Below are 27112 nucleotides of genomic sequence, written 5' to 3'. Positions count from 1 at the left end.
AGCTACCTTCCCAGCCTAAGTATAGATTTTTAAACATCAGAAGTATAGCTGGATCCTAGTGTCTCATGCCTATAATCAGGAGGCTGAGATTTGTGGATCCTGATTTGAAGCCAGCCTGGTCACACAAATCTTACAGATTCTCACCTCCAATTAACCACCACCACCACCACCAACAACAACAACAACAACAACAGAAATGGAGGTGTGGCTCAAGTAATAGAGTGCAATTCTTGAGGAAAATAATCAAATGAGATTGTGAAGCCCTGCGTTCAAGTCCCAGTACCAAAAAAAGGTCAATTTTTAGAATGATATGCTATTCATTCACAATTGGGAATTCACTATTGAGCACAAGTACATAAATTTAATTCCTATGTCTGAAAGCAGAACAGTCACAACGTCCTGAAATGCAGGAAGAATTTAGGTAGGATAGTTTGACAGGAGAGCCAAGAAGTTGGCAGTAAAAAAATAAGAATTTTTATCTATCTGCTAGTGGCCTCGTAGTTTTGTAAAGGTCACATCTCAGGAAGTTGAGAGTTAGCACAAATCATGTTTATCTTTATTGTTTTGTAGTACTGGGGCTTGTGCATGCTAGGCAAATGCCCTACCACTGAACTACATCCCCAGCCACTGATTAGTTGGGGTTTATTTTTGTTGTTGTTTTGAGACAGAGTCTCACTATGTTACTCTAGCTGGTCTTGAACTTGCTATGTAATTTGAGGCTGGCCTCAAATTTGAGAACCTCATGCTTCTGCCTCCCAAGTGCTGGGATTATGAGTGAATTCAAACTAATTTTGGAAATGAAGGTAGGAAGAGGATTTGCAACCAAAAGGTATTTTCATTTAGAGTTCAGAATTCACCCTTAAAGTCTTCCACGTGATTTTCAAGAACAAGAGGCAAATAGGATTTTTTTTTTAAATAAGAAAGTAACTGAGCCTGGTGCCAGTGGCTCACATCTGTAATCGTAGCTACTCAGGAGGCTGAGATCTGAGGATCGAAGCTCAATGCCAGCCTGGGCAGGAAAGTCCTTGAGACTCTTATCTCTAATTAACCACCAGGAAACTGGCATAGCACTGTGGCTCAAGTGTAGAGCACTCGCCTTGAGCTGAAGAGCTCAGGGACAGCACCCAGGCCCAGAATTCCAGCCCCATGACCTAAAAAACAAAAGGAGGAGGGAGGAGGAGGAGGGGAAGAAGAAGAAAAGGAGGAAGAGGAGGAAGTGGAAGAAGAAGAGGAAGAAGAGGAGGAGGGGAAGAAGAAAAGGAGGAAAAGGAGAAGGGGGAGGAGAACAAGGAGGAGGAGGAGGAGGAGAAGGAGAAAGTAACTGGGGTTATGAAGGGTTATTTTTAAACTCCCAAGAAGTAATTTAGCTTACAGATAAGAGATATAAGTGGTGTTCAAAGTTAGGACATGTGCTATTTCCTAAGTGTTCCAGAAGGCTGTTTGGAAGACTACTTAACACAGTAACTGGTTACATCAGCCCTTTCATATTTAAGGGTAAACAACTAACACAGACAATCACATTCCAAAGTATATATGAAGCCAAAAGAAATCAAACACCATTCTTCTCTTCTTACATACAGATTATTTTATTGTAAAAATGTAAGCAATCATATCGAGAAGGATGCTGTGTTAGCATAAATGCAAGTTCAAGTGAGAAAAAAAATCTGATCATTACAAATAGGAATAAACATCAAACTATCATGGTCTAAGTTTGTTTTCTTTTCCTACAGACACTGACAGATACATTGTGTTTTTCCTATAAGGACCTTAGAAAAATAAAAATTTTTGAATGGATCATTTTTATCTTTTCTCAGATAATTATAGTCATTTTTATATAATAGGCCATGAGGTGATAGGCAGACTTACTGATTTCACCAAGTTTCTTTTTAATCAAACAAAATCATATCTCTGACTAGAAACTTTCCTACTAGTCATTTTAAATGAATAATCCAACCAACTTCCATGTGCAACTAGTTAAATGATCTGTAAGCCCTAACCTTTAATTTCCCCTAGGGAAACAGCATTAAAAGTATTGCTAGAGAAATCTGGATTATCATTTTAAAGACATTAGCTTTCAGGTGTGCATCTTAGCACTGAAGAACCTTCCAACCAGTGGTGATCAGATGACAGGTGAAAGTTGTGCTTTTCCCAGGCGAGGTTCTGCCAGGAGGCCCAGAGCTCACAAGTTAGATTTCTCCTTTGCAGCCAAGTGAGACCCCACCTGTGTATAGGTGTGAATGGCGTTCTGTGTAAAGATAAAACAGAAAACAAAAAACAAACAAGCTAGCAGCAGGCCAATGAACTCATGGGCAGTAACTTACGATTGATCTTCACTTTAATTTGAACACAAATAAAAATAAGAATTCAAAAGTCATTCACTGTAAGCAGTTTTACATTGTCCAGAGCAAAAATTTTGTAAAGATGTTCTTCATATCTCAAATGAATTTCTCAATGGCTGTTTAAAAAAAAAATCTATTAAGGGCTGGGAAGGTGGCTCAGTGGTAGAGCGCTTGCCTTGCATGCATGAGGCCCTGGGTTCGATTCCTTAGCACCACATACGCAAGAAGAAAAAAGCCAGAAAGTGGTGCTGTGGCTCAAGTGGAAGAGCATTAGCCTTGAGCTGAAGAGCTCAAGAGGGACAGTGCCCAGACCCAGAGTACAGGCCCCACTACCAGACACCCCAAAAAAAAATCTATTAGGCTGGCATCAGTAGCTCACACTTATGATCCTGACTACTCAAAAGGCTCATATCTAAGGATCTCTATTTGAAGCCAGACCAGGCAGGAAAATCCCTGTGACTCTTGTCTCCAGTTAACCACCGAAAAGCTAGAAATGGAAATGTGGCTCAAGTGGTAGAGTACCATCCTTGAGTGAAAAAAGCTAAGGGATAGTACCGGGGCCCTGAATTCAAACCCCAGTGAAGGAAGGAAAAAGAAGGGAAGGGGCAGGGAGGAGAAGGGAAGGGAGGGGAAGAGGGGAAGGGAAAAGTTATGAGTTATAAGGAATGATCCCTGAAGAGAACAATGCTCAAGGGAAACCGAAGTACATCTTTTCCATCTACACATCCCCTGCCACAGCTGAGCCGGGCTGGGCTCACCTTAGACTTCTCAGTATTGTACTTGTCCAAAAGAACCTGGATTCGGGCCCCATAGTCAGGGTGGACATCAGTGAAGTTCTTCACCTGGAACATTAGAAGCACAAAGTAAGTGTGGCCCAGCCCCTATGAACTCCCAGTGTCTCTGTCTCTGAGTTTCCTCCATTGGAGGCTGTCCCACTTGGTATTTATCAAGCACATTTTGAAGAAAGACTTGGGGATCTGGAGATAAAAATCTACCATGAGTGGCTGAGCGACCTTGGGTAAGTCACTTAACTTACCTGAGCTATAGTGTCTCTCCCCCTAAGTGAGCAAAACAATGTGCCTATGTGTCTATCATATAAAAGAGTCAATATTTGGTCTTTGTCCTAGGAGGCCCTCAAAACTTCCTGTCTTCTTGTGCTACTGAGATGACTCATGGAGGACCTAGAGCTGGTGCCAAAAACAGCAAGCGTGTGTCTAAAAGGTTGGAACCTCCAGTCTCACTGGTGGATTTCCAGGGAAGACAGAGGAACTGGAGACTGGGTTGAATCAGCTATGGCCAATGATATGATCAGCCATCCTCTGTGGTGAGACCTCCATAAGACCCCATACCACAAGGATCAGGGCACTTCTTGGTGTGAGAAGCCCTTCCTACTCACCTCTCTTCTATTCTGTTCATTCAACTCATTCCATTCCATTGATTCAACTAATTTCCTGAGTTGTATTCTTTATAACAAATGGGCAGTCCCAAATAAAGTGATTTCCATGAGCCATTCTAATCCACTATGAAATCTGGGAGCTCAAGGACTCCTGAATCTGAGTCCACACTTGGATAGCTGGAATATCTCATCTGGCATCTAAAGTGGGAGCAATCTTATAAAGTTGCTGAATCCTCTATCTGGGGGTTCTGACACTAATTCCAGGGATTACTGTCAGAGCTGAATGAACTGCAAAACACCCAGTTATTGTCAGAGAATCAGAGAATTGCTTGTTGGGGAAGGGAGGGGCCAAATGCAACACTCGCAATCAACTTCATAGAATATTAATGAGAAAAGCACACGTGGGATGAGTTGCAGTTACTTGTGAAGAGCTGACACTGGTAGTGCTGGGCCACACCACTGATGTCAGGCTGGAATCCCTGACATTGGCTGAGGCCCAGCAGCAGGAGATGGCATCACCAGCCTACAGGAAGCCCATGCAAGAGAACCCCTCCAAGGCCCTGAGCCCAGTTCTGCCACTTATAAGCTGTTTTAACCATTCTTCTAGTTACAACCTACTCTGCATATGTCACTGAGCACCATCAGGCTATCCGCACACCCTTCACTCACGCCCTTAAACAGAAAAGTTACAACAAGGCACCAGGATATAAAAGGATTCCTAGCTTTACCAAATGTGCATGCCTATTGCATGCCAGAAAACCAGAATCAAAGGGTTTCGCATAGCTCAGTGAGAGGCCATCAGAATCACCCCAGGCCTCTATGGAAAATGTTCATCTCACCTTGTTAGAGCAGCTCAGTTCAGTTCTCCCCCACCCTCCTGCCCCCAGAAACTAGGCAAAGTTGTGTCTGAATGAGGGTCAAGGTGTCATAATATTAAGACTGTAGGCAGTCTTCAAGTCACAAATTTCCAGTTACTATTTTTTATCATCGAAACCTTAAGCACAACCGTAGCAGAGCCATATTTTCATATCACACACTTACGATCTTGCACAGAAATGGAATTAGATAACACAGGAGAGAATCTACCCTGAACCCAACTAAATTATTACACATGGAAAATGGTTAAGATCAGCAAATATACTATACCAGACAAAACATGAAGAGAAATCAATCAGAGGCTGAGCAGAGATTCTTAGAAGGAGGGGAATAGAGGAGAAGGAAGGGGTAGGGAGGGGAGGGGAGGGGAGATTCTTTTAGCTCAAGTAAAATAGCAATGACAACTCACTTTGTAAGTTTTCTCCCTTGCAAGATAGTTCTGCATTATTTTCTTGTGCCAGCAGGTGTCACCCTTCAGTACACCAAGACTAACTCACCGCTTTCTTCTGGATGAAAAGTTGTGCATCTTTCAGATGACCAGCAATGTTCTCACACAGGCGCTTCCTCTCCTCCTCACTTAGCACTTTCGTATAGAAATCCCTCACCTGCCCAGCAATAGGAGAGGGTGAAGAATCAAATAACCCATTTATCACAAGCAGAACTGACCCCAAATGTTACTTTTGAAATGGATGAGTCATCATTTTTTTAATTGAAGAATTTAAACTCACACATGTTGAGTGTTTCACTTTTTGTCTTGCATTCACTTTTGGAAATAGCTCCTAACTGCTTTCAAATAATATTCTTTGCAGTCAGTGTTTATAAATTTCTTATAAGCAGAATTAAATACCTTACCACATTTTTAATACTGACAAGTTCAGAATGAGCAAACTCCTTTCGATGTAAATTTAGCATAATCCAACCTTTGATGAATTCACCCAGAAATAGGGAATTTTAATTAATTCATTTATATTAATTTCGATCTTTAATTATTCAGAAGCCAAGATTTGTTAAACAAGACCGATATTAATAGTGATAAACTGCTTAGATTATTGGGATTACCTCCAAAATGCATGCCAATAACAATAGATAGGAGCTTACTGCCAGGTATATGAGGGCTAGTGGCCTCTGCTAAATTCAGAAACCTGAGTTGTAGAAATGATTTTACTCTAACATTTCATTTATTCATTTCAAAAATGTTTACGGAGGGGCTGGGAAGGTGGCTCAGCGGTAGAGCGCTTGCATGCATGAGGCCCTGGGTTCAATTCCTCAGCACCACATAAGCAGAAAAAAAAAGCCAGAAGTGGTGCTGTGGCTCAAGTGGTAGAGTGTTAGCCTTTAGCTGAAGAGCTGAGGGACAGCGCCCAGGCCCAGAGTTCAGGCCCCATGGCCGGACCCAAAAAAAAAATGTTTATAGAGTCAACTACCTATAATATATCAAGTTCTCTTCTACATACTATTCTACTAATGTATTTATAAGGTCCAATAATATCTTGTTATCCCATGATAAATCCATAAAGTATTGCAATAAGCATCACTTTTCTAAGTTATCAGGGTGCAATTACATTTTTTTAAATTTGCAGCAAAGTTTAAATCTGATAGCAAAGTTTTAAAAATCAGACTTTGAATAGTATTTGAAAACTTCCTCACATCTAGCTCCAACTCACTAGTTGTCTCTTCAGCTGTACTTAACATTAAGCAACCATTGAGTATATCTGTGGAATTTTTATCCAAGACTACATTTTTTTTCTTTCTAGATTTGGTTGTGTTCCAAATCTACCTTATTTTTTCCTCTCATATTCTATTTTTGTCTTATACATAATACTCATTTTTGTCCTCCTTCAAATTGTACCCATGCTTATTTCAGATTATCCCATGTATAATGCATCTCTCTATCTATGACATGTCTCAGAGCATTGGATTTGCTTGTACATATTGTAATGTGTCCCTGTGATATGTCTTCAAAGGAATTTTCTTACACAGGACACAAGATGTGCCCTATTTGAAATAACATCATCATGTGGTGATTATCTTATCATCTCTACCAAGGCCTAGGAAGGTCCACTGCTTTATGTGTACCTTGGATCAGGACCTTTTGGGTGGAAGAAGAGTGCAGATTCTCAGCACTGATGGTTTCCATCACACTGGATTCAAAGCTGAATTCTCATACTAGTCTCTGCATTGGGGTGGCCTTTCCTGGCCCTCACCACTTTGTCAAGGGATGGGTGGCATATGCATATAATCCTAGCTACTCACGAGACTGAGATCTAAAGTTCAAGAGTTGAAGCCAGCTAGGGCAAGAAAGTCTGTGAGATTCTTATCTCCAACTAACCAGTAAAAAGCCAAAAGTAGAGCTGTGGCTCAAGTGATAGAACATGAATGTTGAGCAAAAGAGGTAAGAGACAACACTGAGACCCTGAGTTCCAACAAGGGAGAGAAAGAAATAGAGAGACAAACAGAGAAACAGACAGAGAAATACAGAGATAGAGAGACAGAGAGTCCAGTGCTATAACACATGGATCCAAAGATTTAACTCTTAAACCTCCTGAGGCATTAAATCACCCGATGGGGCAAAACAGTTCTCTTCACCCCCAGTGGAAACTGTGACTCCATTTTCTTTCTGGAACTTGGAGGTAATGTAACTTTTATCTGCACTGCATCATCTTTTTCAAAATATTTTTTTGTTAGTAGTGGGGCTCTAACTCAGGGTCTAGGCACTGTCCCTGAGCTCTTCTGCTCAAGGCCAGTACTCTATCACTTTGAGCCACAACACCACTTCTTTTTCAAAATATTTAATCAAGTATATTGATGTAGGGAATAAAAAAAAAAAGTATCTGTGTCACCTGTCTTCCATTCTGGACTAAAAGGGATTTTTTTAAAAAATATCTCCAGTGTTGCACTATGACCGGCTTGTCATGAGAACCAGCTACCAATTCCCAGGAACTTTCTTTTCCTGTGGTGCTGGGAATTGAACCCGGGGCTTGTGTATGCTAGGTGCACACTCTACCTCTGAACTACATCCTCAGCTTTTGTGAACAACTTATTAAATGTGGTCTTTATAACAATTAAAGTAATAAGCTTTCAATGAAATAGCAGTACAAAGAGACACAGTTAAGTACTCAAAACATGATTCCTCAGTAGACACAACCCTGTTTCAACCACTCAATCAACAGGTAACAACACCCTCAGCTCAGAAGTTCCCCTTACCAGGGCCCCTCCCAGTCACTGTGTACACTCTTCTCCTCAGAGAAAATGTTTTAGACCTCAATACCATAAATATATTTTGGTTATCATACAGTCCATAATTTTTCTGTCTGGCCTTTTTTATTGCTATCGTGTTTGTAAGATTCATCCATAAAATAGCTTTATTGCAGCTGGGTGCTGGTGGCTCACGCCTGTAATCCTAGCTACTCAGGAGACTGAGATCTGAGGATCATGGTTCAAAGCCAGCCCGAGCTGGCTTTACATATGAAATATGTAAATTTACATATGAAATAGTTTACATGTAATCTTAGGTTCTCTTTTCTACCAAAGACAATTTGTGTTTGCTTCTGCCAGGTAGTTAGCATGGAGAGAGATCACTTATGAAATTATGACATTTTGTTGTTGTTGTTTCATCCACACCCTGCTTAAAACGCCCCCCTCAAGACAGACCGCAGAAACTAGAATTCCTCTTCCTTGACACAGGTCATAGGAACTCTAATCTTTATCACCTTTTCTGTCTTCTAGCCTGTCATAAAGAAATTCTGGGTTTTCTCCTTGTGGGAGAGTAGATGGTAATACCCTCCTCATTCCACAGAGGTCCTGCCCACACCCTGGAGGGTGGGACACCCCACAGAAAGGCTCACTAGCAAGAATTCTGGACAGATAGGCTGGACTTGGTTTCTCCAAGCCTGTTTGCATTGCCTATACAATAAAGTCTTAATATTTTTTTTAAAAAAACCAAAGGAAGGTTTACAGATCTTTCAGATAGCCAAACACAGGAAGATTCCTGAAGTATGGCACTCCCAGAGAAGGCCTAGGAACTCTGCTCCCCTTCTTCCAAACCTTGTCCTATGCAAGGATCCACTTGTATCCTTTGTACACTGGTGAGCATGATGCCCTGACTTCTGTCAGCCGCTCAAGTAAATTAACCAAACAAGCCTGAGGAAGGGGTTATGGATACCCTAATTTGTAATCCATCCGATAGAAGCAAGGATTCCACTGGAACATGGGCAGTAACTAGGGGCCGCTTCTTTGGCATACTCTGCACTCCAAGTTTGTCCTTCCAGCTCATGAAATGGCTAGAAACTCTGCTCAGCTTCTTGAAAAGTGCTTGCCTAATAATAAATGAGTCTGACAGCGTAACCAGTGTCAGGCTTGCCTTGCTGTGTGTGTGTGTGTGTGTGTGTGTGTGTGTGTGTGTGTGTAATTTCTTTTTTGAATCCCTTTGGTCTCTTAAATCCATACTTCGTTAGTTCTCCAAAGACTTCAACAACCAAATGTTTCCTGTGTTTTATCTCGATTTCCAGTGTTCTCCACTACAGGACAGGTGTGTATCGAGCAAGTCTTCCACAGACAGATGTGCAAGTCCAGGTAAATCATCACTAAGGAAATAAATCTGAGCCTTCTTATGTATTTTGCATTGGCTCTTATAATACACATTTATGCTGTGAACCCACAACAGGCTCATGATGATGACTCCTATGTAGGGATTTAAAAAAAAAACTCGACAAAATAAGGATCCTACAGTAACTTTTCATGTGGAAGTATACCCTCATGTTATAGGAGTTAGATGGGCTGATTTAGTACCTAACTTGACCTCACAACAAAACTCTTTGGTAGACAAGGAGACTGCTTTAATTCACAGTACCACCTGCATCACTACAACCAAGGCAGTTTTATAAACAGCCTGTAGGATCTATTTTAACTTCATCTAATTATGGCTAATATCCTACAGTAAAATGCTATACATGAACACATACACACACACACACACACACACACTCATACACATACACACATAAATTTTTCCAAAGATACCATCATGGTAAATTAATTCATGCATTCAAGTATAGTTACATGGAATCCACACTTGTAACTTGAGACACTAGAAGTAGGTTGTAATCTGCCATAAATACTAAATTCAGCAGAGACTACCACACAGAACCCGCAGAGGTGAGGAAGCCTTTTTCTTCAAAGGCCACTGGTATATGATGTAACTGGTATGGATGTTTATCCTGCTATGAAAAAGGCACCCACCTGTAGTTGTCTTGGCTGAGCCAGATCCTATGATTGCTTGGGATTTACATGGTTTGAAAGCCAAACCCTCCTCATCCTTGTGTGTGACTACACTTCTAACTTGATTCTGCTATTGCAGGTGGTATACATTACACAGGACCTATCAATGCTCGTGGTGCCTGCAAAATGGATGAGCACTTGACCTGGGTTAACTGTAGGTGGACCAAAGTCCCAGCCTGCAACCTGCAAGGATCAGCCAGTTCACATCTGAGACAGAAAAACGAAGAGAAGAGTGAAAGGCAACTAAAACAGGAAAGGGTAATAATAAGCCATAAAGGAGAGTTAGGCCATGGGCATGGCCTGAGAGAAGGCAGGCAGAGGGAAGAACAATGAGGAGCCTCCGTGGGAATGATGGATTAGCATTTGGGAAGTGGAATCAACAGATGGAATGCAGCTGGGTCACCTGCAGCAAGAGCTAAGAGGTAGGACCACGCACACTCTTGCTGCTGAGGAGCCTACACTTATGTTGTTTTCTTTCGTTTTGGATTTTTACAATGCAGCAATTGAACCCAAGACCTACATGCCAGGCAAGCAATCTACTGTTGAGCTACATCCCCACTCTCTCCACTGATACCCTGGGATCAGGGCTACTGTGCCCAGATGCTTAGATGTGCCTGTAAGGATGAGGAACTTCCCAGTTTCCCAGATCAAATTCCCCAACAACCCCTACAGTATCCATTCAATAAAGGTCAGAGGAACTCAGAGGAATCTCCACATTCTTTTGTCTTTTTGCCAATCCTGGGGTTTGAATTCAGGGCCTGGGCACTGTCCCTTAGGTTTATCACTCAAGGCTAATGATGCCCTACCACTTGAGCCACAGCCACACTTCCAATTTTTGTTTGTTTGGCTCAGGTTTAGGGGGCGGGTGTTATTGACTGGAGTTAAGAGTGTCCTAGACTTTGCTGCCTGAGCTGGCTTTGAATCTCCATCTTCAGATCTCAAGCTCTTGAGTAACTAGGATATAGGCCTGAGCCGCAGGCGACTAAAAGCTCCACATCTTGAAAGGAAAGGATAGGATGACACAATTCTTTGACTTCATCCAATAAAGGGCCTGATTTACTCATGGAGGTAGGTCTTTTCAAAGACACTTTAAAGGAAGGGAAGAGGAGAACAAGAACTGACAAAAGGAATTATCCAGCAACCTCCACCACAGTCCAGGAAGCCATTACCTGAGTGACATTATCTTCATTGGCACTGTTGAAGCGCTTCACGTCCATAGAGCACTGGGTGTTGTGCTCCAGAGCCGACCCCTGCTCCTGAGGAGCACTGAAGCTGTTGGGGTAGTAGTTTGGAGCACCACCTTCAAAGAAAACCACAGAGTCACTTAGGAAGACAGAGGAGCAAATTATCAATGTGGAGAGAAGCAAATTCAAAGGATACACAGGTAGGCAGCAATACACATGCCACACACTGGCACATTTTCACCTTCTAGGTTTAGACACAGTAATGGAAAAGTCTCAGCTCAGGCTGCCATCTTTAAATGCTCCCATGGGCTGTGTCACTCTGCGGCTGCATGAGGCCCTCTCAAAGGCTTCTCAACATGTCCCAGGTCACCAAGTCACTTGATGCCACGGAACAGGGTGAAGAGGGTTCGTTGTTTGTGTGTGCTGGTAATGAGGCTTGAACGTGGGGGCTGAGCTATTTTGCTCAAGACTGGCACTCTAACTAACACTTGAGACACCCCTCTACTCGCAGATTTTGCTGGTTAATCAGAGATAAGAGTTTCTCATATTTGTCTGCCTAAACTGGCTTCAAACCTCAATCCTCAGATCTCAGCCTCCTGAATAGCTAGGATTACAGGCGTGAGCCATCAGCTGTCAAGACAGTTTTAAAAGGTTTCCTCTTCATTTGTCTGTTCTGAATGAAGAGAGGGAGGGGAAGGGAGAATTCAGTCATAGTATTCAATACGAAGTTAAGAAAAATGAGGGGAAGGGCTAAATTGGGAGAGATAGAGGAGAATGATGAGAGAGGTAACATGGATCAAGATTCATTATATTCATAAACTGATCCATTGAATGGTAACTCCTTCGCACAACTACTTAAATTAAGATAATAATTTTTAGAAAGGTTTGATCTTCTGCCATTGAGATCAGATCCAACCACATACTTCATCTGAGAGTTTCATTTCAATGGGTTCCATTCAAACACTGAGTTTCAGAACTGTTGGGGGCAACTGAGGCGTTTGGGCCCCATCCTTCCATTACAGAACAAATCTCAAGACTGCGGTCAGCTCTCCCAGAAATAGCACTGGTATGAGACAGAAACTCGGCTGTCTGTCTTCATCCAAGGCTTGTTACATGTTCCTAAGATTCCAGGTATCTGACTTCACTGTAATGACACAACTCTAGTAAATTCTAACTTCACATTCTTCTACAAACTGGTAAAAGGGAGTGTTTTTTTAAAATATATTTTATTTGTAATATGTCAGCACTCATTTATCTAGACTTATAGAAGTGGTGACAGATATAACCCAAGTATTTTTATGACTTCTGGAATAAATTATGAGGCTTTCTCTTTAGTTTACAAACTATACTCCACTTTGGCCCCTACAAGTGTGGCCACGAAATAGAGTAGTTTGTATGCAACCTGGCTCCCTGCAGAACAGAGTGCCCACATTGGACAATCAGGAGATGCTATCCAGCACACCAGCTGGGGGTAAGGGGGCAGCAAGTGGGGTTGTAGAGGGAAGACCCCAGACCACTGTGGAACACTGTGATTAGCTCAAGAAATTTGTCTTGGGTCAATCACGTCTACATAAAAAGTGTTTTCTACACTAAGAATTTGCTCTTTGGCATGTAGCTATTTGAGTAATTTAAAAACTGTATTTCCAAATAAGCTGACCTTTACTTATGGTGGGAGCTGTCTTCAAGGCACTGACTACTAGGAACAATCATACTCTTTCATTGAGCTGCAGGAACACAGCCCACAGGCTCTACTTCCAATACTAGGTACAGTATGTCAAAAGCATCCTTAACTAGACTATTCTTAAGTATGTCACTGTAACAGTAAACACAAGGTAATTACTTATTAAGGAAGCTCAAAATAGACAAGAATCTCAATAACAAAAGAATCAAGGAATATAAATAAAAATAAGAAATGGCAGAAAACAGACTCAGTAATATCAACTACTTTAGGCAGTAATACAACACAATAAAATATACAATAACAATTCAAGTCTTTATAAATCTAAAAGTTGAGAAACACTGCAACCACCTAATACAATGAGTTTAGAAATCACATAAGTCAGGTACCAGTAGCTCATGCCTAAATATCCAGGAGGCTGAGATCTGAAGATATTGGTTCAAAGTAGCCTGGGCAGGAACATCCATGAGTTTTATCTCCATTTAGCCAACAGAAAGCTGGAAGTGGAGCTGTGCCTCAAGTGAAAGCCAGCATTGAGTGAAAAAGCTCAAGCCCCAGTACCAACATAGAAAAAGGAAGGAAGGGAGGGAGGGAGGGAGGGAGGGAGGGGAAGGAAAAGAAGCCACATAAATTTGTTAAATATATTAAAAGGCTTAGCAGTTATGGTAACAAGAGCAATGCACAAAAGTATGTAGCCAAAATTGTAGTAAAAAATATAAAAATATTCACAGAAAAGAATGGCAAGAAATAGAACAAAATGTAAGTTGTGTCTTTGGGTATTAGGCCTGAGGAATTATTTCTCTCTTCTCATCTATTTTCCAGATTCCATTTAGGGTATAAATATTATTTTTACCATAGAAAAATAAACTTTGGAATTATAACCCCTCTGTACAACTTCTTAATAACAACAAAGTTATATTTTTTAAAAAGATAAATAAATTTTGTTTTAATGCAGGCATCAGTAAAAACTTCTTAAGGAATCTATACAAGTAGCCTATTAATGAAATTTGGGTCTTATCTAGGATATTAAAAAAATAAGAACCATATTAAATTGTGGAATATTAAAAAAAAATCAATCAAACATTCTGCTCAGTTGCTTAGAATAAGAAATCAAATCCAGAGCTATATTTGTACAGAGCATCCAAAAAGCAACTAAAAGGAAAAAAACTTCAAAAATTTGACAAATGAGTTGTAAAAGAAAATCAAAATGCAGGAGTGCCATCTCACCAGCTGATATATATAAGTAAATTAGGTTCCGCTCTAGCTCCCTTCTCCCCTCCCACCAGCTCATTCTATTCCTTCCCAATTTTAGCTAGACCTGCTTTTCCATGGCCTCAACAGCAAGCCAAAAAGAAAGAGAAGACATGAGCTTGGCCTTGGCCTTGCCAAGGGAATACATCCTGCTGACTGAATTGGATGCTGTGTAATTCCCAAGTTAGATCCTCGACTCCACCTAACATGCAAGGTCTTTCTGCCTGCCTTTAACTAGGGGATGGACAGCACATGGAAGCTGAGATGGGACCTTTCTAAATAGACTACCTAAAATAGATGCAAACAAGAGGGGTTCCCAGGCAGTTGAAACACTAACTGCTGCACCAGACATCCTTGGCTGTTCACCTGCAGCCTCAGTAGAGCACTGTCCCTATACAGGAGGCTCCACGGAGCCAGTTTGTAAACCAGTGGCTGGGTACCCCTCCCCCACCACACCCTCCATGCCCTCCACCCAATGTCTCCAGACCTACCCTGATTGTCATACATGCACATGGGGCCATCACGCTGGTAATTGGCAACTCGAGCACGGTAGGGGCAGTTCACGGGTATCTGAAGATAGTTGGGTCCCAGGCGGTGACGGTGAGTGTCAGGATAGGAAAAAAGGCGACCCTATAGTAATAAATACACAGGCACTGACTGTGAGTTACCCATGAAGTAGGAGGTGGCTCATTGATATTATCCTAAACTTTAAAGCACATAGTCACTACGAAACCCTGGCCAGCCTCCTTGAACAAAAACAAGGCTCTTCTCATTTATGAGTTCTTCCTAATTGAACATCTTTAATGCAGGTGAGCAACCATAAACTTCACATGTCACCACAATACCTCTTAGGCCAAAAATGATAAGGCAGTCCTATTCTAAAGGAAGTATTAAATTACAACATAGATTTGCTAGAATCTAACTGAGATGTTAGATTCCATCTCTATCACAAAGACAGAAGTACCAACAAGCCGTGAACAGCTCCTGGCAGGAGTCTCTATCCTTTCCTTCCAGTTTTGTGTATTTCTTGAGCAACCTACCCTGTTTATGTGTGAAGATCCACAGGTTGGGAAATGGGCACAGTGAGGCCAGTCCCAGACTCTAACTTGAAGCTAGGCATTACTCAGGCCTTGTCCCATCCCTCCTTGCTGGGCCTTAAGGACAAAGCCACCTCCTTACCATGTGAGCAAATGACCCAACTTCTCTAACTGCAGAGTATGGGAATAAGGAAAGGCCATCCCAGCATTGTCAAGTACTCCAGAGACATTCCCCTTGTGACTTGAATTATTTTTCCCATTTCTTAATGGTCTTGCTTGACACTTTGAGTAAAGTCTCAAAACATAGTAATATGACTTTGTTAGGACGTAAAAGAAAACCAGGTGTCAGTGGCTCACGCTTGTAATCCTAACTACTCAGGAGGCAGAGATCTAAGAAACACAGTTCAAAGCCAGCCCAGGCAGAAAAAAATCCCCATAAGACTCTAATTAGCCACTCAAAAACTGGAAATGGAGCTGTGGCTCAAACTGGTAGAGCACTTGCCTTGAGCAAAAGATCTCAGGGAGAGTGTTCAGGCCCTGAGTCCAAGCACCATGACCAACAACAACAAAAAAAAGTAAGTGAAAATTCTATCTACTAAGACACCAATTGCTACCGCCCAAGCAACAGGCTCATTAGCTGTTTTCAGGAGTTACTTCAGTCCTCCCCACAGGCTCCCCACATCAAATCCCACTTGAACAATGCATCCTACTGTGTGGCTATACAAAACAGCTGGCACTGATAGCTTACATCTATAACCCTAGCTACTCAGGAGGCAGAGATCTAAGGACCATGGTTCAAAGCCAGGCCAGGCAGGGAGTACATGAGACTTGTATTTCCAAGAAACTATGAAAAAGCTGGGAGCAGAACTGTGGCCTAAGTGGTAGGTCAGTAGCTTTGAGTAAAAGAAAAAAAAAAGCTCAAGGACAGCACCTAGGCTCAGAGTTCAAGCCCCAGATAGCATATGAAATAAATCTATAGAGAACAATTGGGAATGGCGGCTCATGTCTGTTGAGCTCCCCACTATATAGGAGACAGAAAGTTTTGTGAGACAATATCTCAACCAATAATAATAATTTTTTAAAAAACCTTGTTTCTTTGAGGATTTGTTTTTGGGGGTGTTTAACTTTTGGGGCTCTAAGTTTAACTTTTGGGGCTGCGAAGAATGTGTATTTGACGCTGAATGTATAGTCTGTAGATGTCTGTCAGGCTAGGTGATCAATGTAACTACATTTAGGTCTGCAGTTTCTTGATTGAGTTTTTCCTAGATGACCTATCCATGGATGACAATAATGTATTGAGATGTGTTTTTAGGTTAAGTAGTATTTGGTTGATGAAGTGGGATGCTCCAGGATTCAGGGCATTGTTATATCTTCCTAGTGGAGAGTTGCCTTTATCAATAAGGAATGTCTCTTCCTAGTAATTTCAATTTGAATTCTATTTTATCTTATGTTAGTAATTCTACTGTGGCCTGTTCATGGTGTCCATTTGCTGGAAAATTTTCCTTCCAGCCTTTCAGGTTGAGTATGTGTTTGTTTTTGTCAATAAAATGTGTCTCTGGTAAAAAATAAAATAAAATAAATAAATAAATAAAAACCCTGAGTGCCCTTGTACCTCTTTAATCCTAGCTATATAGGGGTAGGGGATATAAATAGGAGGATCACAGTCCAGCCAAGCCCAGGCATAAATGTGAGACCCTATTTGAAGAATAACAAAAGTAAAAAGGACTGGAAGTATGGGTCAAGTAGTAGAGCACATGCTTGGCAAGTACAAGGCACTGAGCTCAAACTCTGCTACCACCATTAGAAAAAATTAACACCTACCAGGACACTGGTAGCTCACACCTGTAATCCTAGCTACTCAGGGGAGGCTGAGATCTGAAAGCCAACCTGAGCAAGAAAGTCCATGAGACTCTTATCTCCAATGAACCACAAAAGGGCAGAAATAGAGCTGTAGCTCAAGTGGTAGAGTACCATCCTTGAAGAAAAAAGCTAAGGTCAGTGTTTACACCCTGAGTTCAAGCCCTAGTACCAGCACACATACACACACTAGCTTACCCTCCATAAAGATTAAAGTCTGCCCAGGAGTCAGAACTTACATAAGCAGGAACCTTCAGTCCCTGTGGTCTGATTGAAGGCATAATCTGTAACCTCTGTTTCATGTTCATAGTCCAAAAACACAAAAGATTGATCTACACAGTAATTATTAAGCCAATTCCTTGCCTATTGATTCTAGGTCCAAAGTAGAATTTCTACTCTTTGTACTCTTGGCAGAGAATATTTGAAAGTGATTTAAAACATATTGAAAGCCTAGCAACACTGGCAAGATAGATGACTAATTCACTGCAGTATAAATGTGGTTCATAAAAAAATCATCTATGGATGCTGGACACATGATGCATACCTATAGTTCCAGCACTTACAAGACAAAGAAGCAAGAGAACAAAGACTATGAGGCTACCCTGGGTTGAAAAGCAAGTTCTAGACCAGCCTGATTCTCTTAAGGGGAAAAAAAAAAAAAAAATATATATATATATATATATATATATATATATATATATATATATTCCATAGATCTGCTTTCATAGACAGAAAAAAATGTAAGCATCTCCACAGAACAGAAAATGGATAAAGTATGCTGACCAAGGTGCCAGAATCACATAGCACTATTCTGTCAATTATACACTGAACAAACCATGCTTTTACCTAAGAATTCCTCAGACATTTCTACTGTATTATTAAAATTTGTTAGAATCAGAAGAGTAAATATTCATGCATTCACATGTATAAGGATTTTACTGCAGAACTTGGTTTGCCACTGGTTAATTCAAGGAACAATCCATCTAAGGATGGCTCATCCAAGTGAGTCCTACAGGAACTAAGTTCCCAGGTGCAAAGGAATGTTCTAGTTAATTCCTTGCATAGATTATTACACACTGTAATTGTGTGTGTGTGTGTGTGTGTGTGTGTGTGTGTGTGTGTGTGTGTGTAGTATCAGACCATTGCAGCCCACCACACTTACCTGCAGCATTTTGTCAGGGCTGGGCTCAATTCCAGGTGGCATGTTGCTTGGGTCAAATGCTATCTGCTCCACCTCGGCAAAGTAATTGACTGGATTTCGGTTTAAGACCAGTTTGCCAACTGGGATAAGAGGGTAGTCATGGTGAGGCCAAATCTAAAAATAATGCCATAGTTACTGTTATCAGACAACTGAGGGACATTAAAGGGACCCATAAAACACCAGTTTTCAAATATAATCAGGCCAGTGCCAATAACTGTTAGCCTCCAAAACATGCTAAGAACATCAAGCAAAATCATCAGCTGAATCTTTCACAACAGTAAGTGATAAATATTGGCACTCCCCCAGAGCAAAAATTCATCAGCTTTTCAAAATTCATTCCCTTCGGGCTAGATGGGAGACAGAGATTAGGAGGATCGTGGTTCAAAAAACCCATCCTAACCACAAGAAAAAAGCAGTGTGGTAGCATACATCTGTCATCTCAGATGCTCCATGGAAGTGTAGGTGGAAGGATATCGAGCCGGGCTAACAAGGGCAAAAAAATGCAAGACACTTTCTGAAAAATAACTACCGCAAAGAGAGCTGGGAGTATCACTCAAGTGGTAAAGCACCTGTCTAGCAATCATGAGATCCTAATTTCAATTCCCCAGTATCATCTTTCCAAAGAAGAAAATGAACTCTGTGCCATTAGCAATAAATACAGCCACTAACATGATTCCAGTGAGCTTTCTGACTAGAAGCATGGGAACAAGATACTGGAGGCCGCTCATTCAGAAGCTACCAGAAACAACCACTTATCTATGAGCGCCTCACCACTGTGGACACTTAAGTGGAATTATTTCTTAATTAGTTCAGATAAGACTTTAAGAATGAAATAATTGTGTTTCTCGGGAAAGCACGGCCCTGAGCTACTGAGCCATTCCCGGTGGTCCTGGTGATCTGGTCCCCTGTGACCCAGATCGGCTCCGCCTTAGGACTCCAGGGCTGCAAGATGGAAGATGGCGGGTACCCAGGAGGTCTGATTAAGGTGATCCATGTACTTACTGGTCTTGCCAGGTGCCCGGGGCATGCAAATGTGGGTGACCTTCACCTCAGGCTTCCTGCTCTCCCGAAACCTTCCTTGACATACTTTCGGCCTTGTGCAAAGCAAGCTCTTCCCTTTCTATTTTTACATATCCATGGGCTGTGCCTTCACCAATCTTCGCATCTTGGCTCCTCAGCATGCCTGGGTTGAGCTTACATTCTGGGAGGCCAGCCAGCTCTGCCTACTACTTCTAAGCCTCACGCTGGCCACCATCAATGCCCGCTGGCTGGAGCCCCACACCACGACTGCCATGTGGGCCCTGCAGGCCATGGAAAAGGAGTGGGGCCTGGGCAGGGAGGTATCCAGCAGCCAGCAGAGCCCCAACCCCGACTGCCAGCTGCAAGAGAAGGACCCCAAGTACAGTGCCCTCCGCCAGCAATTCTTCCACTATCATGGCCTGTCTACTTTCTGCAACCTGGGCTGTCTAGTGAGCAACGGGCTGTGCCTCAGGAGCCTGCAGCATGGGCCCTGTGAGTAAATAAATGCTTCTTTGAAAATGAAGAAAACAAAAACAAAAAAAAGAAGAATATAGTTGTGTCTAACTTACCTTGGTGAGATCAAATGGATTAAATGGAAAAGTTTCTGCCTGCTTAAAGGTCATGACCTGGATGTAGAAAGTCCAGGAGGGATAGTTGCCTTTAGCAATGGCATTGAAAAGATCTCGAAGGCCATAGTCAGGATCTTCCTGGGAAAGTCTTGCTGCATCTTCAACAGAGAGGTTTTTAATGCCCTGGTCAGTCTACAGAATGAAAAGAAAGAAGCTCAAATTGAAACTTATTGGCCAAGTTATTAAAAAAAATTTTTTCCAGTCCTGGGGCTTGAACTCCTAACCAAAATTTATTGAAGTATTATAAGTAATACTACCCAGAGAATGAACTTGTCTTATGACAATATTTCTGTTGTTCAAACTAATAGCCGTAAATTTATTAATAAGAAGTCTTACTTCCTTATCCTGATTCTTTTGAACATTAAGCAAATTCTATCTACACATTTCATGTTTAAATTAGACATCTCTTACCCTTAGTATGTTCAATATCTTAAGTTTTATAGTCTTCACTCTTTGAATCAGGAAATCAAATACTTTAAAAATAATCAAAAGATTGATCACAATAGCTAGGATATGGAAACAACCCAGATGCCCCATGACAGATGAATGGATCCAAAAATTGTGGTATCTATACACAATGGAATATTATGCAGCCATTAGAAATGACAAAATAATGGCATTTGCAGGGAAATGGATGGAGCAGAAGGAATCATGTTGAGCGAGGTAAGCCAAGAGCGAAGAGACAAACGGTACATGGTCTCCCTGATAAGTGGATGATAAATCCAAAATGTTAGGTGATACGACAAAACTAACAGGACTTAAGAAACAAAGAACTCCTGCTCATCTGTTTGAACCACTACTAAATATCCCCATGCTGCTGATCACATGTATGGTGTATAACATGTGAACACTGTTATATATTATAGACTGTGATAGACAATTTGCTCCAGGAAAGTTAGAATGAACTTGTGACTTAGAAATTATGTAATCACTTAATCACAATCAAAAAAAAAAAAAAGAACTTCGGGGAAGGGAGGGAGGGAGGGGATGGTAGGGGGAAAACAATGGAGGGGCTACAATGTTCAAGAGGAAGTGTACTCATTACCTCACTCATGTATCTGTAACCCTCTGTATAGTATCTTTACAATAAAAAAAAAACTAAAAAATAAAAATAAAAAAATAAAATAAAATAAAAATAATCAAAAGATTGATAAACCTAAAGGACTTTCCTTTGCTTCATGAAGTAATTTTTAATTAAATTTATTTTTAACAGACATAGAAAAATAGAAAATTTTCTACAAATTAATTGGGTAACGTGATAGTTGTATATATGTATCCATTATATAAACAACTTAAACATATTTAGCTCAATATTTGTCACTTCTCTATGGTGAAATATTCAAAATCCTTTCTTCTAGCTTGAGATATCTATTATACAGTGGTAACCTACAGGTTATCACTTACACTGTGCCATGAGCACACTACAACTTCTGGCTCCTTTTGTCTAACTGTAACTTATCTTTCCCATCCCTTCCTCCACTCTTCTCTCCACAGCCTCTTATTACCAGTCTACTGCTAACTTTTGTGAGATCAATTTTCATATTCCACATAAGAGAGATCATGCAGTGTGTGTCCTTCTGAGTGCTCTATATAGTTTTTGTTTTTTTTTTTTGTCGGTCGTGGGGCTGTGTGTCCTTCTGTACCTGGCTTAGTTCCCTAACACAGTGGTCACTAGTTCAGCCATGTTAACATAATGATAAGACTCTTTTTTTCCTGTAGCTAAATTTTATTGTGTTGTATATGAACCACATTCTCAAACTACTCAGTAGCTGGATAGACAGTTACATCACTTCCAGTTCTCGGCTGTTGTAAATGTGTTTATTGTGTGTCCATTGAGTACACACGTCTCTTAAACATACTGATTTCATTTGCTTGAGATATACACTGAAATGCTGAAACTATTTTTTAAATTCTGTTTCATAACTGATCAAATGAACTGCTGAAATTGTGCTCAGATAATATCTCTCCACCCCTGCACTCTGCCTTTTGTTATGCCTTTTGTTTTTGCCTAAAAGAACTATGGCATCGGAAGAGATGGGGGAGGGATCAATAATACATTCATGGTGCTGATCAAGTCTATCTACATTATACATCCTTACCAGTGAATGTAAGAGAAAGGTGGGAAAAATCTTCATCTCTATTCGGTTCTTCAAAAAAAGTAAGGGGAAGTGAGTAGTAGGAGCCTTGTGCCCTCTGCCCCATAGGCAATATATACCTTGTAATGGAATTTGCAGTAAACTGCCTCTCTATTGGCATTAACCAGCTTGAAAGTATGTGATCCATATCCATTCATGTGCCGATGCCCATCTGGAATCCCTCGGTCACTGAACAAGAAAGAAACCTAAGGAACAGAGATACAAAGCCTGAACTCCTTTCCATCTAAATCAAAACATCCTATGTTTTTAAAACATTCCTCCATTTCTAGAAAATCCCTTCAAGACCAGGAACAATATACCAGGAAGAGTTACCATGATTATTGCATCTACAACAAGCAATACACAAAACAATTTTAAAGCGTGATGAAACATAAATCATTAACATCATGACTCAAAATTCTAAGAAAGAAAGCTGAAATTAATCCAAAAAACAGCCTAACTTGTTATTCAAATTGTATTTTAGTACCCAACCAGTTTGGTACTACTTTTCCTTCATTTCCTAATATATAGCTTTACTGAGACTAGAAAGTTTAATCTTTAATATGGCTAAATATTCCAGCAATGTGTCCAGGTTTCTAGTATCCTCATTTAAAGTTTATGAATGAAAAACATCAGTCATTATAAAACACTTCATAATCAGAAATCTGAGGAAATATCCCCAAAGGAAAGTCAGAAACCAATTCAAATATAACAGCCTAAACTGGAAAGCACATCATGAGGCCTATTAACAATCACATCCCAGTGGATATTTTATAATAAATTGAAAGCTGGAAGTGTTCCTCACCTGATGCAAAGACTCAGGGCGTAGGCTCCAGAAATCCCAAACCATGTCAGGATCCTTCAGGTGTGTCTGAGGATTCCTCTTCTGGCTATGAATGAAGGATGGAAACTAAATAGAGAGAATCCAAAATTTAAGTTTAGAGGAATTATTTAGTACAGTGTCTTATAGGATACATTGTCTATTGTTCCTTTATGGATTATAATTCTGAATAACATAGCCCTAGGATTTGAACTCAAGAACCTGTATGCTATCCTTTAGCTGTTTTGCCTAAGGCTTGCACTCTAACATTGGAGACACATCTCCACTTCAGGCTTTTCAGTGGTTAATTAGAGATAAGAGTCTCATGATTTGTCGTACCCTAGATGGCTTTGAACCTCCATCTTCAGATCTCAGCCTCCTGAGTAACCAAGAATACAAGTATGAGCCACCAGTGTTCAGCTAGTCCTAGTGTTTTAAGCTAACAAGGTCTACTCAATAAATTTACTCAATATATAAAAGTAGTACCTCAGATATCCTAAAGTATTTCCAATATATTCAAAGTATCCCTTTAAAGAAAATCATTCTCTCTCTCTCTCTCTCTCTCTCTCGCTCGCTCGCTCACTCTCTCTCTCTCTCTCTATCTCTCTCTCTGCCTCTATGTGTCTCCAGGGCAAATCTGTGATAATTGTGATAATTATTAATTTATTTTATGAAAAGATATTAAGTTCAGACAAATAGATTTAAAAGGGCAGTCCAAACAACCCAAATTCTCTTCATTCTACTTTTCCCTCAGTTTATCCTCAAACTTTAGATCAATTCAAATCAACTTGTAGAGCACAAAGTCTTCTATCACCTACCAAGATGGCATCCCTGATGAAGAAAATGGGGGTGTTATTTCCAACAAGATCCCAGTTTCCATCCTCCGTATAAAACTTCACTGCAAAGCCACGAGGATCACGAACTGTGTCAGCTGAGCCAGACTCTCCAGCTGGAAGATTCAAGCAGGAACATGAAGCACAAGCCACTGGACTTTGCATCCAAGAATCAAAGTCATTCATTGTAACTATCCAGTCCAATCTATTTTATAGAAGTAAATTAGGTATTTAAATGCCTAGGGCAACTTTTCCACAAGCAACCAGCTAATTTTGGTCTTTACATCAAACAAAATAACTAATTTAGAGTAATAACAGGGCATATCTCACAACTGTTAAAAAGATTATCTATTCGACATAAAATAACTTGGTAACATTATCTTATCATTAAAATAGGGAAGAGAATAATTATAAGATTAAGGCAGTGAATTATCTTGAAAGCGAATTGTCAAAACTATGAAAGTAATATTAAGAAAATTAGTTAAAATACAGGTTCATTCTTATCTTATGTGTATTTGTTGTTTATTTATTTTTACATCAGTATGGGGCTGGAGTGCAGGAGCCCGGTGCTAGCCCTCAGCTTTTTCACTCAAGGCTGTGCTCTATCACTTAAGCCATACTTCCACTTCTGGCTTTTCCGCCCAGGGCTGACTTTGCACCACAGTCCTCAGATCTCAGCCTCCTGAGTAGCTAGGATTTTAAGCGTGAGCCACTGGTGCCCGGCTAAGCTCATTTATTTTTACATTCCACAGTACTTTTAAATGCACAGAACCTGACACAGAAACCTAATTACTCAGAAACTGTGACATGTTGAGCTATAGTATGATAGATTCAAAAACTTACTAGCTCTGTAACATGAGAGAAATCACTTAAGCCTTCTGAGATGCAATGATCCCAGCTAGCAAAGTAGACATAAATGTTTTACATATGTATTTATATATAAATATATATTTACTTATAAATATATATGTACAATTTCTCAGTAAAAACAACTGTTACATGGTGATTGAATACTATATCTCCACTCCATGCTTCCCTTTAAGGCAACCACTTCTGGAAAGTTCTAGTAAATGTCACCGAATTGCAGGAATAGCCTCTGCTTAAGGGTGATTTCCTAAAACTTTAACAAACAGAAGCAATTTCTTCTCCATCTCTAAATATTTTTTCCTACCTGCTAAAATTTGGAGGAGTTCTTATTTCTCGTTTCCTACAAAGTTATTCTTGAAACTAAGTTACAAATGCCCAAAATAAAGCACAGAGTGAGTTCAGCAGCACCATTTATGTAAACCAACCTACTTACCAACAGTTGAGAATCGGACAGCAATGGGAGTCCTCTTCCCAATATGCTCAAACACCTTGGCCTTGCAGTATCTGGTGATGTCATGTGTAACCTCAAAGTAGCCAAAGGCACCTGATGAGAAAAACAGAGAAACTCTCACTATGAGACTATTACTCAGGCCATCAGGCCCTCAACAGACATTTGGTAAAGGACTGATGGATTAGTACTAGCTCTGGGAACATCTAATATGACGAAAGATGTCCAAACACAAAAGCAAAATGTAAAGTTCAACCATCATTTTGTGCTCAAAAAGAGCAGCACACATGGACTGCTTCAGTCTGCCAGATTTCTGAGTGATGACAGTCTGCCTGGTTTCAGTTTTCTCTGGTGAAAAACAAAACAAAACAAAAGAGTACCACAACTCTTGACCTGAGGACATAGATATCGGAGGGACTTGAAGTACAGGGAGGGACTGGGAGAGAAGAAAACAGAGAGGAAAGAAGAAAATGTAGGTAAAGAAGAAGAAGAAGCGAACACTTTACCAAACCATACCATGAACAGTATCTCAAGTCATGATGGAAGACACACAGAAAGGTTGGGAAGAATAAATTCATCATCTAGGGAGAAAATTAGAAAGTCCAAGGCACACTAAAAAAATTAAATTAAATTAAAACACTTTTTCTTCCTTTTGACAAAGCTTTTTCCTATTGAATTTTTAGCTTTCTTCTTTCTTTCCCTTTTATTTTTCATGTGTGTATATATGATAGTATATAAGTACAGACTAAGAAAAGCACTTTTTCTTCCATTCAACAAAACGTTTTCATATTTTTAGCTTTCTTTCTTTCTTTCATTTGTGTGTGCGTCTGTGTGTGTGTGTGTGTGTGTGTGTGAGATGGTGTGTGCATGTATGACAGTTCTAGGGCTTGACCTCAGGGCCTGGTATTATTCCTTAGCTTTTTAGGTCAAGGCTGACACTCTACTACTTGAGCCACAATTCTACTTCCAACGTTTTGCTGGTTAGTTGAGGAGTCTCACTGACTTTCCTGCTGAGACTGGCTTTCAACCAGGATCCTCACATCTCAGCTTCCTGAGTAGCTAGGATCATATCATTTCCCAGCTATGAATTTTTAGATTTCTTTTTTTTTGGGGGGGTCCGGTTGTGGGGCCTGAACTCTGGGGCTGGGCACTGTCCCTCAGCTCTTCAGCTCAAGACTAGCGCTCTACCACTTGAGCCACAGAGCTACTTCCGGCTTTTTTTTTCTTTTTGCTTATGAGGTGCTGAGGAATCGAACCCAGGGCCTCAGGCATGCAAGGCAAACGCTCTACCACTGAGCCACCTTCCTAGCCCCTTTTAGATTTCTTTTAAATACTATTCTTGTCTTCTGTCTCCATCATAGACTCATGATCAGCTTTTAGACAGATGAGAAGGAAAAAGTCACCACAAACCCACAAGTGTAACTCAACTATGCTCCAATTTTCCCTCATTTAAATCCAGTTGTAATTACAGCCTATGTATCTTTATCTTTGTTTGTACTTTTATATGATAGAAGAAATGGAAGGCTACTAGGATCTTTTTTTTTGGTCTGTCGTGGGGTTTGAACTCTGGGCCTGGGTGCTGACCCTGAGCTCTTCAGCTCAAGGCTAGCACTCTACCACTTGAGCCACAGTGCCACTTTTGGTTTTCTGGTGGTTAATTAGAGATAAGAGTCTCACAGACTTTCCTGCCCGGGCTGGCTTTGAACTGTGATCCTCGGATCTCAGCTTCCTGAGTAGCTAGGATTACAGATGTGAGCCACCAGCACCCAGCTTTTTTTCTTTCTTTTTTTTTTAAGAGGAGGAGAAGGAGATGCTGGGAATCAAACCCAGGATTTTGCACCTGCTCAGCAAGTAATCTATCAATGACCTAATTCCCCTTCTTGTGCAGCTCAGGATAGCCTCAACAGGTATGCACCTCCATGCCTGGTGAAAGGTGTGTGTGTGTGTGTGTGTGTGTGAAAGGTGTGTGTGTGTGTGTGTGTGTCAAACCCAGAAAAATCTTTGTCATTTAGTTTTTTATTCCTCTATCTATTCCTTCTTCCCAAGAATGGAGATTTAGCATGGCTGGCTGAAAGGTGTGTGTGTGTGTGTGTGTGTGTGTGTGTGTGTGTATCAAAGTTTTTTATTCCTCTATCTATTCTTTTTCCCCAAGAATGGAGATTTAGCACTTCCACTAAATATCACCTATTCCTTCTTCCCAAGAATGGAGGTTTAGCATGCCTGGCTGAAAGGGGTGTGTGTGTGTGTGTGTGTGTGTGTGTGTG

At 40.6% G+C, this 27112-nt stretch overlaps 1 protein-coding gene and 1 pseudogene across 1 annotated transcript in view; one reads left to right on the top strand and one right to left on the bottom strand.

The window, feature by feature from the left end:
- Positions 1-1562: 1562 nt before the first annotated feature.
- Cat (catalase) overlaps positions 1563-27112 on the bottom strand; it is a 37759-nt gene continuing 12209 nt past the window's right edge. The window contains exons 3-13 of the mRNA XM_013019633.1: positions 24834-24944; positions 23519-23649; positions 22686-22790; positions 21961-22086; positions 19686-19877; positions 18058-18210; positions 14493-14631; positions 11058-11188; positions 5109-5216; positions 3098-3181; positions 1563-2245 (exon numbers count right to left, since the gene is read on the bottom strand). Of these exons, the coding sequence (XP_012875087.1) occupies positions 2180-2245; positions 3098-3181; positions 5109-5216; positions 11058-11188; positions 14493-14631; positions 18058-18210; positions 19686-19877; positions 21961-22086; positions 22686-22790; positions 23519-23649; positions 24834-24944 (1346 nt within the window). The 3' untranslated portion in view covers positions 1563-2179. The remainder of the gene's footprint in view (positions 2246-3097; positions 3182-5108; positions 5217-11057; positions 11189-14492; positions 14632-18057; positions 18211-19685; positions 19878-21960; positions 22087-22685; positions 22791-23518; positions 23650-24833; positions 24945-27112) is intronic.
- Positions 18218-19677, top strand: LOC105988117 (annotated as a pseudogene).

This window comes from Dipodomys ordii, unplaced genomic scaffold, assembly GCF_000151885.1.
Source record: "Dipodomys ordii isolate 6190 unplaced genomic scaffold, Dord_2.0 Scaffold46, whole genome shotgun sequence".
Taxonomy (NCBI): domain Eukaryota; kingdom Metazoa; phylum Chordata; class Mammalia; order Rodentia; family Heteromyidae; genus Dipodomys; species Dipodomys ordii.
The sequence above is the reverse complement of the archived record's forward strand: the minus strand, read 5'-3'. Positions and strand labels throughout refer to the sequence as shown.